Source organism: Zonotrichia albicollis, chromosome 32, assembly GCF_047830755.1.
Source record: "Zonotrichia albicollis isolate bZonAlb1 chromosome 32, bZonAlb1.hap1, whole genome shotgun sequence".
In the NCBI taxonomy this organism is placed as follows: domain Eukaryota; kingdom Metazoa; phylum Chordata; class Aves; order Passeriformes; family Passerellidae; genus Zonotrichia; species Zonotrichia albicollis.
In genome coordinates this window covers 3,104,012-3,122,534 of record NC_133850.1, presented here as the reverse complement: position 1 = coordinate 3,122,534, position 18,523 = coordinate 3,104,012, and the positions used below count along the sequence as shown (strand labels likewise).

General features: G+C 47.4%; 1 protein-coding gene across 1 annotated transcript in view; it reads left to right on the top strand.

Moving 5' to 3' along the window:
* Window positions 1-5,210: 5,210 nt before the first annotated feature.
* Window positions 5,211-18,523, top strand: part of LOC106630152 (hemicentin-2-like) — a 28,203-nt gene continuing 14,890 nt past the window's right edge. Inside the window, exons 1-9 of the mRNA XM_074530276.1 lie at window positions 5,211-5,338; window positions 7,440-7,478; window positions 9,007-9,315; window positions 9,889-10,185; window positions 11,026-11,343; window positions 13,151-13,459; window positions 14,391-14,687; window positions 15,528-15,845; window positions 17,656-17,964. Coding sequence (XP_074386377.1) covers window positions 5,308-5,338; window positions 7,440-7,478; window positions 9,007-9,315; window positions 9,889-10,185; window positions 11,026-11,343; window positions 13,151-13,459; window positions 14,391-14,687; window positions 15,528-15,845; window positions 17,656-17,964 — 2,227 coding nt within the window. The 5' untranslated portion in view covers window positions 5,211-5,307. The remainder of the gene's footprint in view (window positions 5,339-7,439; window positions 7,479-9,006; window positions 9,316-9,888; window positions 10,186-11,025; window positions 11,344-13,150; window positions 13,460-14,390; window positions 14,688-15,527; window positions 15,846-17,655; window positions 17,965-18,523) is intronic.

The following is an 18,523-nucleotide window of genomic DNA, read 5'->3' as shown; positions in this document are numbered from 1 at the left end:
TACTTTAAAATTAAGAACTGCTCTAAGTAGGAGACCTTTAAAAAGGGCTCTAACTGTCTTTACAGATGCGTCCGGGAGGTCCCACAAGTCCGTTCTGACTTGGAAGGATCCTCAAACCCAGCAGTGGGAGACGGACATTACTGAGGTGGAAGGTTCACCTCAGGTTGCTGAATTGGCTGCGGTTGTTAGGGCTTTTGAAAGGTTCTCAGAACCATTTAATCTGATTACAGACTCTGCATACGTGGCAGGAGTAGTATCCAGAGCAGATCAAGCAATACTGCAAGATGTATCTAACATCAAACTTTTTGAATTGCTCTCAAAACTGGTAAAGTTAGTCACTCACCGAGAGCAACCATTTTATGTGATGCATGTCAGGTCACACACTGACTTGCCAGGGTTTATCGCTGAAGGCAACAGAAGGGCAGATGCTCTTGCTGCACCTGCAGTGATGGCCACTCTCCCAAATGTTTTTGAACAGGCAAAAATCAGCCACCAGCTTTTCCACCAAAATGCACCTGGCCTGGTTTGCCAGTTTCACATCACTCGAGAACAGGCCAAAGCGATTGTGGCCACGTGCCCAAATTGCCAACAACATGCACTCCCTACAGTGAGTATGGGAGCAAACCCAAGGGGACTGAACAGTTGTGAACGGTGGCAAACAGATGTAACACACATACAAGCTTTTGGACGGCAGAAATATGTTCATGTTAGTGTAGATACCTTTTCTGGAGCGGTCTATGCTTCTGCCCACACAGGAGAATCATCTATTGATGCTATTAAGCACCTCTTACAAGCTTTTTCTTTCATGGGCATCCCCAAGGAGCTGAAAACTGATAATGGGCCTGCTTATAAATCTAAGGAATTTGGGAGCTTCCTGCAGCAATGGGGAGTAGAGCACAAAACTGGCATCCCCTACTCTCCTACAGGTCAAGCCATTGTAGAAAGAACTCACCGTGATATTAAAAGGGTCCTGGACCAGCAACAACAGGTTCTGAAGGTAGAACCTCCCCACATCCGGTTATCCAGGGCACTATTCACAATCAATTTTCTGAATTGTTCTTTTGACAGCCTGAACCCACCCATCCTTCGCCACTTTGGGGGGAGCAGTCACAGGTTGATGAAAGAAAAACCTCCGGTTTTAGTAAAGGACCCTGAGACTTGGAAAATGGTGGGACCTTACAAATTGGTTACTTGGGGACGTGGATACGCCTGTGTGTCCACCCCCTCTGGTTTAAGGTGGGTTCCTTCCAAATGGGTAAAGCCCTATGTTCCCAAAGTCTCAGAGAAATCTGCAGAAGCACCCCAGGTTGCTCACGCTGCCTGGAGAAGAAAACGCCGCACGCGTTCTCTGGAGGAAATTCCATTTAAGTCTCCTGTCTGGAATAGTTTGTAATATATGTTTGTCTCAAGTTCTTGTACCAGTTTAGATCCCACTGTTCGTGTGTAGCCTCGAGACGCCATGAGACCGAGCCTGCTTCTCGTCCTACTCGTGATCATCCCACCTGCGATCTCCTACATAGTACCGCAGCCCAAACCACATATGGACTACCTTGACAAAAGTTCTCGGACATCAACAGAGAAACTGACAACGGGCTGAATGGACTGTTCAAAGGCTGGGGACTCGCGGGCTGGTTGAGATCTGTTCTGAAAACTGTGTTTTTAGTGCTGTTTATTTTAGTTATAGTTATTGTAGTTGTTAGCATTGGTTTTGGACTAATCAAACGCATGGTTCTCAAGTTAATTTCAAGCTCATCCCCCCCTCCTGAAGTCTACCATTTGGAAGCCCTCCGTGCTCCAATAGATGACCTAGAAGCCTCAGTGGAAAACACTGACCCTCCCATAGAAGAAGAACCGATTTACCAACCATAGTTTGGCAATCATTCTGCACCATAAACACAGTCCTCTTCTTTTTAAACAAAACTAGGGGGAGATGTTGTGGTGTGTTTTTAGCTTCCGGGTCCCTTCCTCAGGTGTGCTAATATTCCCTTCTCTCTTCCCCCTCGACCCTTGCGGAGTGTGCCCTGTCAATCAGGGCTAACATTCCAGCAAGGCGTCGTGTGGTTGGTCCCTCAGGCCTGGGGGACATTGGATAGGTGTCCCTAGTCCCTTGAGACCCTGCCTCTTTCACCTGGTTGGTAGCTCACCTGTCCCCTCCCCTTCCCCTGTCCCGGAGCTTAAAAGGTTAATCAGACCATGCAGCCGTATTTCTGGTGGAGCAGTTGCCCCAGTTCAGACCTCTGTAACCATGGAATAAACATCTGGATATAACCCTCCAGCAGAATCCTCTCCTTTTTCTCTTCACCATCGCCAGAAGCTCTCTCTCCTGAGGTAAACGGAGTCCCTGACAAGCCTGGACTTGCTCAGTGCCCTGCTGCAATCTCTGGCAGCTGAGGTATCTCTGGGGTAAAGCACCACAGAAGCCGCCTTTGGCTCAGCAGCAAGGGTCACACTGACCCAGGCACAATCTAACTGGTTATATTGGGATTTTTATTCCACTAATGGACGGTGTAAATTACAGAATATTCATGAGCTTATTATTTGCTGTATAAGTGTCTGATGCTCTCTTCAATAAACGGAACTTGCTGATGACTCATATTGAGCCCCAAGTTTTCCCTGCACCAGACAAATGGCTGGAAAACTGCAACAAGGGATGAATCCTTGGATTGATGGAATTTGGGAGGCCAAACCCCACTTTTGTCTACAGGCCTCTGGATGAGAAGGACAGCTCTTTTCCATAGGAAGGAAAGTATGGAGCCTTGATCTTGGTGTCACCTTCACCTCTGTGCTACTTCCTCAGTGTCACCAACCCTGGTGTCACTTTGACTGGTGCCACCCTCACCTCTGTGTCACCGTCATTGGTGTCACCCTCACCTCAGTGCCACCTTGACCTCAGTGTCACCTACCCTGGTATCACCTTCACCTTGATGCCACCCCCTCCTAGCTGCCACCTCCTCCTTGGTGCCACCCTCACCTCGGTGTCACCTTGATCTTGATGTCATCTTCATCTCTGTGCCACCTCCTCAGTGTCACCAACCCTGATGTTACCTTGACTACCTTGACTGGTGTCACCCTCACCTTGGTGCCACCTTCTCCTCCATGCCATTTTGTCCTCAGTGTCACCAACCCTGGTGTTACCCTCACCTCGGTGTCACTTCCTCAGTGTCACCAACCTTGGTGTGACCTCCTCCTTGGTGCCACCTTCATTGATGCCACCTTCCCCTCATTGTCACCAACTTTGGTGCCACCCTCACCTCAATGTCACCTCCTTGGTACCACCTCCATGTTGCCACCCCCTCCTTGGTGCCACCCTCCCCTGAGTGTCACCTTCATTGGTGTCACCCCCTCCTCAGTGCCACCTTGCCTTGATGTCATCCTCACCGATGTCACCTCCTCCTTGGTACCACCCTCACATCAGTGTCACCCTCACATCAGTGTCACCTCCTTGGTACCACCTCCATGTTGCCACCCCCTCCTTGGTGCCACCCTCCCCTGAGTGTCACCTTCATTGGTGTCACCCCCTCCTCAGTGCCACCTTGCCTTGATGTCATCCTCACCGATGTCACCTCCTCCTTGGTACCACCCTCACATCAGTGTCACCCTCACATCAGTGTCACCTTCCCATCAGTGTCACCAGCCCTCACCCTGGTGCCACCCTCACCTTGGTGTCACCTTCTTCTCAGTGTCACTGACCTCGGTGCCACCCTCACCTCAGTGTCACCCTCACCTTGATGTCACCTTGGTGTCACCACAACCCTGGTGCCACCAACCTTGGTGCCACTCCTACCTTGGTGTCACCCTCACCTCAGCGTCACTAACCCTGGTGTCACCTTCACTGATGCCACCCTCACCTTGGTGTCACCTCCTCAGTGTCACTTCCTCATTGTCACCCCCTTGCTGTCACCCTCTCGGTGCCCCCCCAATGTCCCCTCCGTCCCCACCCCGTGTCCCCCCCCCCCCAGCCTGGAATGTCCCCAAGTGTTGCAAGAGTGACCCCTGCGTCCCTGTGACGTCATCACGGTGTCGCAACTCCCGCTTCCACTTTTCCCCCAAAATTGGGGACACGGGGGAGGGGACAGGGGACAGGGACAGGGGAGGGGACAGGAATGGGTACAGATGGGGACAGAGACAAGGGAGGGGACGGGGGGAGGGAGGACACGGAGGTACAGGGGGGACAGGGACAGGGACAGGGACAGGGACAGGGACAGGGACAGGGACAGGGAGGTGACAGGCAGGGGAAAGCGAGGGACAGTGATGGTGGGGGACAGGGATGGGGGGGGACAGGGAGGTGACAGGGAGGAGGCCGGGATGGAGGTGACAAGGGATGGGGAAGGGGATGGCACCACTTTGGGCACAGGGGGACAGAGAGAGGGAGGGGACAGGGACAGGGATGGGGAGGGGATGGTCCCGCTTTGGGGACAGGGATGGGGACATGCGGGACAGTAGGGGACAGGGACAGGAGGGGACAGTGATAGGGACAGGGGGGACAGGAGGGGACAGGGACAGAAGGGGGACAGTGATAGGGACAGGGGGGACAGAAGGAGACAGTGACAGGGACAGGAAGGGGACAGTGATAGGGACAGGGGGGACAGGAGGGGACAGGGACAGGAGGGGACAGTGATAGGGACCGGGGGGACAGGAGGGGATAGTGATAGGGACAGCGAGGGGACAGGGATGGGACAGGGATTGGGAGGGGACAGGGAGGGGATGGGGACAGGGACAGGGACAAAGACAGGAACAGGGTGGGACAAGGAGGGACAGGGACAGGGATGGGGACGGGGACAAGGACAAGGGGGCGATGGGGGCGACAGGGGGGGACAGAGAGGGGACGGGGGTTTGACAAGGACAGTGACAGGAGGGGGACAGTGATAGGGACAGGGGGGACAGGAGGGGGACAGGGACAGAGACAGAAGGGGGACAGCGATAGGGACAGGGGGGACAGGAGGGGACAGGGACAGAAGGGAGACAGTGATAGGGACAAGGAGGGACAGGAGGGGACAGGGACAGGGACAGAAGGGAGACAGTGATAGGGACAGGGAGGGACAGGCGGGGACAGTGACAGAGACAGAAGGGGGACAGTGATAGGGACAGGGAGGGGACAGTGACAGTGCCAGGAAGAGGGGGGGGACAGGGAGGGGACAGGAGGGGACAGTGAGAGTGACAGGGAGGGGACAGGGACAGGAAGAGGATGGTGCCACTTTGGGGATGGGGGGGACAGGGAGGGGAGACAGGGAGGAGGGACAGGGAGGAGACAGTGCCAGGGAGGGGACAGTGACAGTGCCAGTGCCAGGGAAGGGAAGGGACAGGGCCATGGCACAGCTGAGCTTCATCCTGCTGATCGGTGAGCCTCCTCTTCCCCTCCTCCTCCTCTCGCCCATTTCCCTCAATTTTCTCTTTTCCCCCCATTTCCTGCCCTTCATCCCATTTCCTCCTCTTCCTTCTCTTCCTCCCCACCCCATTTTCCCCAAATCCCCTTTCCTCCATTTCTGGGTTTCTCTTCCTCCTCTCTCCCATTTTGCCCAATTTTTCCCATTTTCCCCCAATTTCCATCCCCATTTTCTCCACTCTTCCTCCTCCTCTCCCTCCTCCATCCCTTTTTTTCCCTCAATTTTCCCACCATTTTCCTGCCCTTCATCCCAGCTCCTCCTCCTCTTCCTCCCCAGTCAATTTCCCCAAATTTCCTTCCACCAGCCGCCCCCCCCTTCTGGGCTCCTCCTCCTCCCCTCTCCCATTTTCCCCAATTTTCCCCATTTTTCCCCAATTTCCATGGTCATTTTCCCAACTCTTCCTCCTCCTTTTCCTCCATCTCAATTTTTCCAATTTTTTCCCTTATTTCCTATTTCCTGCCCTTCATCCCAACTCCTCTTCCTCTCTTCTCCCTTTTCCCCCAATTTTTCCTTTTTTTCTCTCATTTCCGTGGCCATTATCCCACCTGCTCTTTCTCCTCTTCCTCCTCCTCTCTCCCTATTTTCCTAATTTTAAAAAATTTCTTTTTCTCTTTAAATTAGGTTTTATTTTAAAATTTCCTTTGATTTTTTAAATTTCCTTTCAAAAATTCTCTTTTATTTCTGTTTATTCTAATTTTTCTTTAGTTTTCATTCAAGTTTCTTTTCAAATTTTCTTTTATTTCATTTTCCCTAATTACTAATTAATAAATATTTATTTCCTTTTATTTTTATGTTTATTCTTATTTTCTTTAAAAATTCACTTTTAATTTCCTTTTTACTTTTATATTCTTTTATATTTTAAATTCCTTTACCCCTATTTAATAATTAAGAAAAATTTTTTAATTCCTTTTTATTCCAAATTTTTCCTTTTTCTTTCACTTTTTAATTTTACTTTTTAATTTCCTTATATTTTCTATTTCCTTTTTAAAATGAAATTTTTATTTCAAAATTTTTTCAATTTGCCCTTTTTAAATTTTCCTTTAATTAATAACTTAAAAATAATTTTTAATGTTCTTTTCTATCCCAATTTTTCCTTTCCTTTTTATTTTAATTTTTCCTTTTTAATTTAATTTTTAAAATACTCTTTTAATTTCTTTTCATTACTTCTAAATTTAAATAATTTTAATTATTTTATTTATTTCTTTTCCCCTAATTAATAATTACAAAAAGTTTTAAATTTTCATTTTAAAATTTCCTTTTATTTTCTATTTTCTTTAAAAATGAACTTTTAGTATTTTAAATTTTATTTTTGTTTTAATTTATTTTCATTTTCTTTTATTTCATTTTACCCTAATTATCAATTAATAAATATTTGTAATTTCCCTTTGATCCCAATTTCCATTTTCCTTTTATTTGAATTTTTATTTTTAATTTACTTTTAAAAATTATCTTTTATTTTAAATTATTTTTATTTTTAATTTCCATTCATTCACCCAAAAAAATAATCAGCAAATAATTTTTAATTTCTCTTCCTTTATTAAATTTTTTCTTTAATTTTAGTCTTTTATTTTTTATTTACTTTTAAAAATAATAATTAATTTCCTACTTATTTTGAAATTATTTTACATTTAATTTCCCAAATTTCTACCTTATTAATAATTAATAAATAATTTTTATTACCCTTCTATCCAATTTTTTCTCAATTAATTTTTAATTTTTTTCTTTAATTTTTTTACCCTTCTGAAAATTCAGTTTCATTTCCTTTTTACTTCAAAATCATTTTTTATTTCCTTTAATTTTTCCTTTTAATTAATTTTCCTCTAAGTATTAATTAATAAATAATTTAATTTTTTTATTCCAAATTTTTCATTTTCTTTATAGTATTTTAATTCCCTTTCTATTTGAATTATTTTAATTTTTTTATTCCTTTCATTATTAATTAAAAAGTAATTTTTCATTTCCTTTCCATTCCAAAATTTTCCATTTTTCCCTCAACAACATTTTTCCTCAATTTTCCCAATTTTTTAAAAATTTCCCATTTTTCCTTTTTTCCAGCCTCTCTCCCGATCCTTTTCCCACCGGTGAAGCCCTCAGGTAACAAAAAATTCCCCAAGAAATCGGAATTTTGGACAAAATTGGGACCTTCTTCTGCATCTTCTCCATTTCCTCCTCCAAAATTTGAATTTTTGGGTCATTTTTGGGCTTTTTTTTACCCAATCTGAGTCCAACGCAAGCAGGGTCATGGTGGCACTTCCTCCACCCCAAAAAAAATCAGATATTTAAGAAAAAAAAATCAGAATTTTGGGGAAAAATTTGGAGGTTCCTCTCCACCTTCTCCATCTTCAACATTCCCACCCCCAAAAAATTCAATTTTTGGGCCATTTTGGGGTTTTTTGACCCAACCTGAGCTAAATCCAGGAAGGGTCATGGAGTAACTTCCTCCAAAAAGATCAGAATTTTAGGAAAAAAATCAGAATTTTGGGGAAAATTGAGTAGATTCTCTCCATCCTCTCCACCTTGTCAAGTCCCGGCTCGAAAACTCTGAATTTTAAAGACATTTTTCATCTTTTTGGACCCAATCTGAGCCCAACCTAACCAGAATCAGGATGACACCTCCCATAGCCAAAAAATTGGGATTAGGGGAAAGTTTCAGAAGTTCTGATGCATTTTCTCCATCCCCACCTCCAAAAAACGTTGAAATTTTGGGTCATTCTTGTGATTATTTTGACTCAATCTGAGCCAAACCCAACCACGGTCATAATGATACGTCATCCAACCAACAAAAAAAAGAGCAGAATTTGGTAAAAAACAGGATTTTGGGGAAAACTGGGAGGTTCTTATCCATCAACTCCATCTTCTCCATTACCACCTCCAACCCACTGAATATTTTAGTCATTTTTAGGCCTATTGGAATTAATCCAAATCCAACCCAACCAAGGACACGGTGCCATCTCCTCCACCCCAAAAACTCCAGAATTTCAGGGAAAAAAATCAGAATTTGGGGGAAAAATTTAAAACTCCTCTCCATCTTCTCCATTTTCACTTTCAAAAGGTGGAATTTATGGGCCTATTTTTGGCTTTTTTGGACAAATCCATGCCCAATCCAAGCAGGGTCAAGGTGGTAACTCCCATGACCAAAAAAAATCAGAATTTTGGGAAAAACCATGCCAGATAAACCACGTGGTTCTCCTCCATCTCCTCAATCTTCGCCATTTTCACCTCAAAAACTCTGAATGTTTGGGTCATTTTGAGGCCTTTTGGACCTAATCCAAGTCCAACCCAACCAAGGACATGGTGACACCTCCTCCACAAAACAAAATCAGATATTTAGGAAAAAAATCAGAATTTTGGAGAAAAAATAGGAGGTTCTAATCTGTCTTCTCAATCTTCCCCATTTTCACCTCCAGAAAATGGAATTTTTGGGACATTTTTGGGCTTTTTCAACTCAATCTGAGCCCAACCCAAGCAGGGTCATGGAGGAACCTCCTCCACCAAAAACAAAATCAGAATTTTGGGAAAAATCAGGATTTTGGGGGAAAATTGGGAGGTTCTTCTCCATCTTCTTCATTCCCACTTCCAAAACATTGGATTTTTTTCTCATTTCCCCCTCTTTTCTCCCCAGACCTCTCCCCTCCCGCCCCCAACATCTCGGTGACGCCGGCCAAGGCGCGTTTCCTGGTGGGCGATGCCGTGTCCATCTCCTGCGCCGCGCCGGCACCACCTAGCACCGACCGCATCCAGGCCTTCCGCTTCACCGGCACCTCGGGCTGGGCCAGCGACGTCCGGACATCCCGCCGGACGTCTGTCCACACCTTCACCGTCACCGGGCCCCGCGACGGCGGCTTTCATACCTGCTCCTACAGCGTTGTCCGGCGCGGTGGCCGCGTCCTGCACTCGCCACCCAGCCGAGCTGTGTTCATCAACATCCGAGGTTTTATAGTGGAAACTCCTGGAGTGGGGGGGTCTTTGGGAGGCGTTTGGGGTCAAAATTTGGTCCCGATGAGGTTCAGGGTTGGGTTTTCCACCCAATGTTGACTTTTCTATTCAACTGGGGGTTTTAATCCCAAAATTCATCCCCATTGTAATCCAACCTTAACTTTTGTGTCCAATTGGGCATTTTTACCCCCAAATTCATCCCCATTGACCAAACGTTGGGTTTTGGTCCAACAGGGGCATTTTGATCCCATAATCTATCCTTGTTGTGGTCCAACCGTGAGTTTTCCACCCAACATTGACTTTTCCAGCCAATTTGGGCCATTTTTACCTCTAAATCCATCCCATTGACCAAAACATTGCCTTTAGATGCAACGGTGAAATTTTATCCCAAAATTCATCCCCAGTGAGGTCAAACCTTGACTTCTCCACCAAATTTGACCATTTTCACCCCCAAAATCCACCCCCATTCACCAAAAATCCCCTTTTGACCCAACAGCACCATTTTTACCCCAAAATCCCTCCCCTTTTGACCTCCAACCTTGACCTCTGACAATTCCCCTCCCACCAGACCGCCCAACCCAACCCAACCTGACGGTGACACCCTCGGGCCTCACGGTGCAAGGGCAGCCCCTCCTCTTCCTCTGCATGGCCCCACCCAGCAAAGCCCCTCGGCGCCACTTCCGCTTCCTCCGGGATGAGCTTGAGGTCTCCGAGGGCATCGTGGAAGGTTCTGGAAGCGCCCGGCTGAGGGTGGAGAGGAGCAGCCAGAACCAGACCGGGAACTTCAGCTGCAGCTATGAGGAGATGACCGAGGGGCGCTGGATTGCCTCCTACCCCAGCGAGGCCGTGGCAGTGGTGGTGGAAGGTGATTTTGAGGGGAAATTGGCAGGGTTTGGGTATGGGGAGGGCTGTGGGGAAAGGTGAGGAGATAGCAAGGTGAGGAGAAGGAAGGTTGGTTGAGTTTGGTTGGGTCAAGGTTGGGTTTCGTTTGGTTGGGTTGGATTGGGTTTGGTTGGGTCAAGGTTGGGTTGGGTCAAGGTTGGGTTGGGTTGGGTGGTGGTTTGGTTTGGTTTGGTTTGATAGGGTTGGGTTTGGTTGGACCTTGGTTGTGTGTGCTTTAGTCATGGTTGGGTCATGGTTGGGTTTGGTTGGGTTTGGTTTGGTGTGGTTGAGTTTGGTCACATCATGATCCCAAATCTCCGCCTGAATATCCAAAATTGACAATTTCCTTTTTTTCCCCCATTTTTTTCCAAAATATTGAAATTATCAGGAGCCACTTTTAGGCTTTTTGACCCAGTCCCAACCCCAGAATCTCCCCCTGTTTGGCGGCGCCTCCAGGACCATCCAGGGGGTCCCCAAATTCCTAAAGTCATCAAAACTCAGAATTCTGGGGAAATTTGGGAGGTTCTTCTTCATGTTCTCCATTCCCACCTCCAAAATACTGAATTTTGGGCCCTTTTTGGGCTTTTTGACCCAATCCAAGCCCTATCCAAACACGGCCATGGTGGGACTTCCTATAACCAATAAAAATCAGGATTTTGGGAAAAACTGGGTGGTTCTTCTCCATCTTCTCCATTCCCACCCAAAAAACTGAATTGTAGGCTTTATTTCCTCCCAAAAATCTAATTTTGAGCCATTTTCACCCTTTTCCCATCCGAATTTTAAAATCACCGATAACACTGATTTTCCCCCAATTTTTTCCCAGACCCGTGTCCGCCCCCCGTGCTTTGGGTGGAGCCTCCGTCTGGCGTGGTCACCGTGGGTCAGCGGCTGCGCCTGACCTGTTCTGCGAGCCGACGTCACTTCCGGCGCCGCTTCCGCTTCTTCCGCGATGGCATCGAGCTGACTCCGGGTGACCTCATCGATGGCGTCATCAGTGACGTCACTGGTGATGGGTCCCAGCTGGTGTTCCCGCGGATTTCCCCCGAATTTTCCGGGAATTTCAGCTGCCTGCTGGAGGAGGAGGTGGGCGGGGCCTGGGTGGAGGCTCCGCCCAGTGAAGGCGTGGCCGTGGTGGTCATGGGTAGGTGAGGGGTTTTGGGGGGAAAATGGGGGATTTGGGGAAAAAGTGGAGGGGGAGGAGACATATTGGGATTTATTGGTTTGGAGTATTTGATGACCGTGGGGTTGTTTTTGGGGTGAGTTTTGGGTTCTTTTGTGGTATTTGCTGAACCATGTTTCTTTAGGGCTGATTTTTAGCATTTTTGGGTTTTTTTATGTCCACGGGAGTTTTTTGGGTTGTTTTGGGGGTATTTTCTGGCCCTGGGGTTTATTTCGGGGTGAGTTTTGAGGTTTGGGTTATTTGCCGACACATGGGGGTTTTTTGAGATGGTTTTGGGGTTTTTGTGGCGTTTGCTGACCCTGGAGTTTATCTGGGGGAAGTTTTGGAATTTTTGAGGTGTTCACTTACCCAGGAATTTTTGGGGTGAGGTTTGGGGTTTTTGAGATATTTGCTGACTAAGGGCTTTTTTTTGGAGATGGTTTTGGGGTATTTTGAGGCATTTGCTAACCCTGGGGATATTTTGGGGGTGGTTTTGTGTTTTTTGGGTTATTTGCTGCCCCTGGGGTTTATTTTGTGGTCGTTTTGGGGTGGTTTGGGGTATTTGATCACCCAGGGGGGGTTTGGGGTGACTTTTGGGTGTTTGGGGGGTTTATGATAGCCATGGGGGTTTTCTGGGGTGCTTTTGGGGTATTTGCTGACCCTGGGGTTCCTTTTGGGGTGGTTTTAGGATTTTTGGTTTTTTTTTTACTTTTTTGACCCAGTCTGAGCCCAACTCAAGCAGGGTCATGGTGGCACTTCCTCCATCCAAAAAAATTTTGAAAATTTAGGAAAAAAAATCAGGATTTTGTGAAAAACTAGGTATTTCTTCCCCCTTTTCTCCATCTTCCCCATCTTTCCCATTCTCACCTCCAAAACTTGAATTTTTGGGTCACTTTTGGGCTTTTTTGGACCCAAACTTAGCCCAATCCAAGCAGAGTCATGGTGGGACCTCCTTCATCCAAAAAAAAAAAAAAGATCGGAGCTTTAGGGAAAAAAACCCCAGGATTTTGGGAAAATTGGGACATTCTTCTCCACCTTCTCCATCTTCTTCATCCCCATTGCCAAAACATTCAAATTTTGGTACCGTTTTTGGGCTTCTTTGACCAAGTCCAAGCCCAACCCAAGTGGGTCATGGTGGAACCTCTTACAACAAAAAAAATAAAAGGAGTTTTGGGGAAAAATTGGGAGGTTCTTTTCCATCTTCTCCTCTTCTCCGTTTTCACCTTCAAAAAATTGAATTTTTGGGCCTATTTTGGGCTTTTTTGGACAAATCCAAGCCCAACCCAAGCAGGGTCATGGTGGTACCTCCCATGACCAACAAACACCAGGATTTTGGGAAAAACCTGCTAGTGGTTCTCCATCTCCTCAATCTTCGCCATTTTCACCTCAAAAACGCTGAATTTTTGGGTCATTTTTAGGCCTTTTGGACCTAATCCAAGTCCAACCCAACCAAGGACATGGTGACACCTCCTCCACAAAACAAAATCAGATATTTAGGAAAAAAATTTAGAATTTTGGGGAAAAATTGGGAGGTTCTTCTCTATCTTCTCCATCTTCCTCATTTTCACCTCCAGAAAATGGAATTTTTGGGACATTTTTGGGCTTTTTCAACTCAATCTGAGCCCAACCCAAGCAGGGTCATGGAGGAACCTCCTCCACCAAAAACAAAATCAGAATTTTGGGAAAAGTCAGGATTTTGGGGGAAAATTGGGAGGTTCTTCTCCATCTTCTTCATTCCCACTTCCAAAACATTGGATTTTTTTCTCATTTCCCCCTCTTTTCTCCCCAGACCTCTCCCCTCCCGCCCCCAACATCTCGGTGACGCCGGCCAAGGCACGTTTCCTGGTGGGCGATGCCGTGTCCATCTCCTGCGCCGCGCCGGCACCGCCCGGCACCGACCGCATCCAGGCCTTCCGCTTCAACGGCACCTCGGGCTGGGCCAGCGACGTCCGGACGTCCCGCCGGACGTCTGTCCACACCTTCACCGTCACCGGGCCCCGCGACGGCGGCGTCCACACCTGCTCCTACAGCGTCGTCCGGCGCGGTGGCCGCGTCCTCCACTCGCCGCCCAGCCGGGCTGTGGTCATCGATGTCCGAGGTTTTGCGATGGAAACTCCTGGAGTGGGGGGTTTTGGGGTCAAAATTTGTTCCCGATGAGGTTCAGGGTTGGGTTTTCCACCACATGTTGACTTTTCTACTCAGTTGGGGGTTTTAATCCCAAAATTCATACCCATTGAGATCCAACCTTGACTTTTCCACTAAACCTTGACTTTACCACCCAACTGGGCATTTTTATCCCAAAATTCATTTTCGTTGATGTCGAACGTTGACTTCTGTGTCCAATTGGGGATTTTAGGCCAAAATTTGGTCCTGCCGAGGTTCAGGGTTGGGTTTTCCACCCAATGTTGACTTTTCTACTACTTTTCTACTCAATTGGGGGTTTTAATCCCAAAATCTCTCCCCATTGAGATCCAACCTTGACTTTTGTGTCCAATTGGGCATTTTTATCCCAAAATCCGTCCCCATTGAGGTCCAACCTTGACTTTTCCACCCAATGTTGCGTTTTCTACCCAACTCCATCATTATTTTCCCAAGTTCATCTCATTGAGGCTCAGTGTTGACTTTTCCACCCAATTGGGCATTTTTACCCCCAAATTCATCCCCATTGACCAAACGTTGGGTTTTGTTCCAACAGGGGCATTTTGATCCCATAATCTATCCTTGTTGTGGTCCAACCGTGAGTTTTCCACCCAACATTGACTTTTCCAGCCAATTTGGGCCATTTTTACCTCTAAATCCATCCCATTGACCAAAACATTGCCTTTAGATGCAACGGTGAAATTTTATCCCAAAATTCATCCCCAGTGAGGTCAAACCTTGACTTCTCCACCAAATTTGACCATTTTCACCCCCAAAATCCACCCCCATTCACCAAAAATCCCCTTTTGACCCAACAGCACCATTTTTACCCCAAAATCCCTCCCCTTTTGACCTCCAACCTTGACCTCTGACAATTCCCCTCCCACCAGACCGCCCAACCCAACCCAACCTGACGGTGACACCCTCGGGCCTCACGGTGCAAGGGCAGCCCCTCCTCTTCCTCTGCATGGCCCCACCCAGCAAAGCCCCTCGGCGCCACTTCCGCTTCCTCCGGGATGAGCTTGAGGTCTCCGAGGGCATCGTGGAAGGTTCTGGAAGCGCCCGGCTGAGGGTGGAGAGGAGCAGCCAGAACCAGACCGGGAACTTCAGCTGCAGCTATGAGGAGATGACCGAGGGGCGCTGGATTGCCTCCTACCCCAGCGAGGCCGTGGCAGTGGTGGTGGAAGGTGATTTTGAGGGGAAATTGGCAGGGTTTGGGTATGGGGAGGGCTGTGGGGAAAGGTGAGGAGATAGCAAGGTGAGGAGAAGGAAGGTTGGTTGAGTTTGGTTGGGTCAAGGTTGGGTTTCGTTTGGTTGGGTTGGATTGGGTTTGGTTGGGTCAAGGTTGGGTTGGGTCAAGGTTGGGTTGGGTTGGGTGGTGGTTTGGTTTGGTTTGGTTTGATAGGGTTGGGTTTGGTTGGACCTTGGTTGTGTGTGCTTTAGTCATGGTTGGGTCATGGTTGGGTTTGGTTGGGTTTGGTTTGGTGTGGTTGAGTTTGGTCACATCATGATCCCAAATCTCCGCCTGAATATCCAAAATTGACAATTTCCTTTTTTTTCCCCATTTTTTTCCAAAATATTGAAATTATCAGGAGCCACTTTTAGGCTTTTTGACCCAGTCCCAACCCCAGAATCTCCCCCTGTTTGGCGGCGCCTCCAGGACCATCCAGGGGGTCCCCAAATTCCTAAAGTCATCAAAACTCAGAATTCTGGGGAAATTTGGGAGGTTCTTCTTCATGTTCTCCATTCCCACCTCCAAAATACTGAATTTTGGGCCCTTTTTGGGCTTTTTGACCCAATCCAAGCCCTATCCAAACACGGCCATGGTGGGACTTCCTATAACCAATAAAAATCAGGATTTTGGGAAAAACTGGGTGGTTCTTCTCCATCTTCTCCATTCCCACCCAAAAAACTGAATTGTAGGCTTTATTTCCTCCCAAAAATCTAATTTTGAGCCATTTTCACCCTTTTCCCATCCGAATTTTAAAATCACCGATAACACTGATTTTCCCCCAATTTTTTCCCAGACCCGTGTCCGCCCCCCGTGCTTTGGGTGGAGCCTCCGTCTGGCGTGGTCACCGTGGGTCAGCGGCTGCGCCTGACCTGTTCTGCGAGCCGACGTCACTTCCGGCGCCGCTTCCGCTTCTTCCGCGAAGGCATCGAGCTGACTCCGGGTGACCTCATCGATGGCGTCATCAGTGACGTCACTGGTGATGGGTCCCAGCTGGTGTTCCCGCGGATTTCCCCCGAATTTTCCGGGAATTTCAGCTGCCTGCTGGAGGAGGAGGTGGGCGGGGCCTGGGTGGAGGCTCCGCCCAGTGAAGGCGTGGCCGTGGTGGTCATGGGTAGGTGAGGGGTTTTGGGGGGAAAATGGGGGATTTGGGGAAAAAGTGGAGGGGGAGGAGACATATTGGGATTTATTGGTTTGGAGTATTTGATGACCGTGGGGTTGTTTTTGGGGTGAGTTTTGGGTTCTTTTGTGGTATTTGCTGAACCATGTTTCTTTAGGGCTGATTTTTAGCATTTTTGGGTTTTTTTATGTCCACGGGAGTTTTTTGGGTTGTTTTGGGGGTATTTTCTGGCCCTGGGGTTTATTTCGGGGTGAGTTTTGAGGTTTGGGTTATTTGCCGACACATGGGGGTTTTTTGAGATGGTTTTGGGGTTTTTGTGGCGTTTGCTGACCCTGGAGTTTATCTGGGGGAAGTTTTGGAATTTTTGAGGTGTTCACTTACCCAGGAATTTTTGGGGTGAGGTTTGGGGTTTTTGAGATATTTGCTGACTAAGGGCTTTTTTTTGGAGATGGTTTTGGGGTATTTTGAGGCATTTGCTAACCCTGGGGATATTTTGGGGGTGGTTTTGTGTTTTTTGGGTTATTTGCTGCCCCTGGGGTTTATTTTGTGGTCGTTTTGGGGTGGTTTGGGGTATTTGATCACCCAGGGGGGGTTTGGGGTGACTTTTGGGTGTTTGGGGGGTTTATGATAGCCCATGGGGGTTTTCTGGGGTGCTTTTGGGGTATTTGCTGACCCTGGGGTTCCTTTTGGGGTGGTTTTAGGATTTTTGGTTTTTTTTTTACTTTTTTGACCCAGTCTGAGCCCAACTCAAGCAGGGTCATGGTGGCACTTCCTCCATCCAAAAAAATTTTGAAAATTTAGGAAAAAAAATCAGGATTTTGTGAAAAACTAGGTATTTCTTCCCCCTTTTCTCCATCTTCCCCATCTTTCCCATTCTCACCTCCAAAACTTGAATTTTTGGGTCACTTTTGGGCTTTTTTGGACCCAAACTTAGCCCAATCCAAGCAGAGTCATGGTGGGACCTCCTTCATCCAAAAAAAAAAAAAAAAGATCGGAGCTTTAGGGAAAAAAACCCCAGGATTTTGGGAAAATTGGGACATTCTTCTCCACCTTCTCCATCTTCTTCATCCCCATTGCCAAAACATTCAAATTTTGGTACCGTTTTTGGGCTTCTTTGACCAAGTCCAAGCCCAACCCAAGTGGGTCATGGTGGAACCTCTTACAACAAAAAAAATAAAAGGAGTTTTGGGGAAAAATTGGGAGGTTCTTTTCCATCTTCTCCTCTTCTCCGTTTTCACCTTCAAAAAATTGAATTTTTGGGCCTATTTTGGGCTTTTTTGGACAAATCCAAGCCCAACCCAAGCAGGGTCATGGTGGTACCTCCCATGACCAACAAACACCAGGATTTTGGGAAAAACCTGCTAGTGGTTCTCCATCTCCTCAATCTTCGCCATTTTCACCTCAAAAACGCTGAATTTTTGGGTCATTTTTAGGCCTTTTGGACCTAATCCAAGTCCAACCCAACCAAGGACATGGTGACACCTCCTCCACAAAACAAAATCAGATATTTAGGAAAAAAATTTAGAATTTTGGGGAAAAATTGGGAGGTTCTTCTCTATCTTCTCCATCTTCCTCATTTTCACCTCCAGAAAATGGAATTTTTGGGACATTTTTGGGCTTTTTCAACTCAATCTGAGCCCAACCCAAGCAGGGTCATGGAGGAACCTCCTCCACCAAAAACAAAATCAGAATTTTGGGAAAAGTCAGGATTTTGGGGGAAAATTGGGAGGTTCTTCTCCATCTTCTTCATTCCCACTTCCAAAACATTGGATTTTTTTCTCATTTCCCCCTCTTTTCTCCCCAGACCTCTCCCCTCCCGCCCCCAACATCTCGGTGACGCCGGCCAAGGCGCGTTTCCTGGTGGGCGATGCCGTGTCCATCTCCTGCGCCGCGCCGGCACCGCCCGGCACCGACCGCATCCAGGCCTTCCGCTTCAACGGCACCTCGGGCTGGGCCAGCGACGTCCGGACGTCCCGCCGGACGTCTGTCCACACCTTCACCGTCACCGGGCCCCGCGACGGCGGCGTCCACACCTGCTCCTACAGCGTCGTCCGGCGCGGTGGCCGCGTCCTCCACTCGCCGCCCAGCCGGGCTGTGGTCATCGATGTCCGAGGTTTTGCGATGGAAACTCCTGGAGTGGGGGGTTTTGGGGTCAAAATTTGTTCCCGATGAGGTTCAGGGTTGGGTTTTCCACCACATGTTGACTTTTCTACTCAGTTGGGGGTTTTAATCCCAAAATTCATACCCATTGAGATCCAACCTTGACTTTTCCACTAAACCTTGACTTTACCACCCAACTGGGCATTTTTATCCCAAAATTCATTTTCGTTGATGTCGAACGTTGACTTCTGTGTCCAATTGGGGATTTTAGGCCAAAATTTGGTCCTGCCGAGGTTCAGGGTTGGGTTTTCCACCCAATGTTGACTTTTCTACTACTTTTCTACTCAATTGGGGGTTTTAATCCCAAAATCTCTCCCCATTGAGATCCAACCTTGACTTTTGTGTCCAATTGGGCATTTTTATCCCAAAATCCGTCCCCATTGAGGTCCAACCTTGACTTTTCCACCCAATGTTGCGTTTTCTACCCAACTCCATCATTATTTTCCCAAGTTCATCTCATTGAGGCTCAGTGTTGACTTTTCCACCCAATTGGGCATTTTTACCCCCAAATT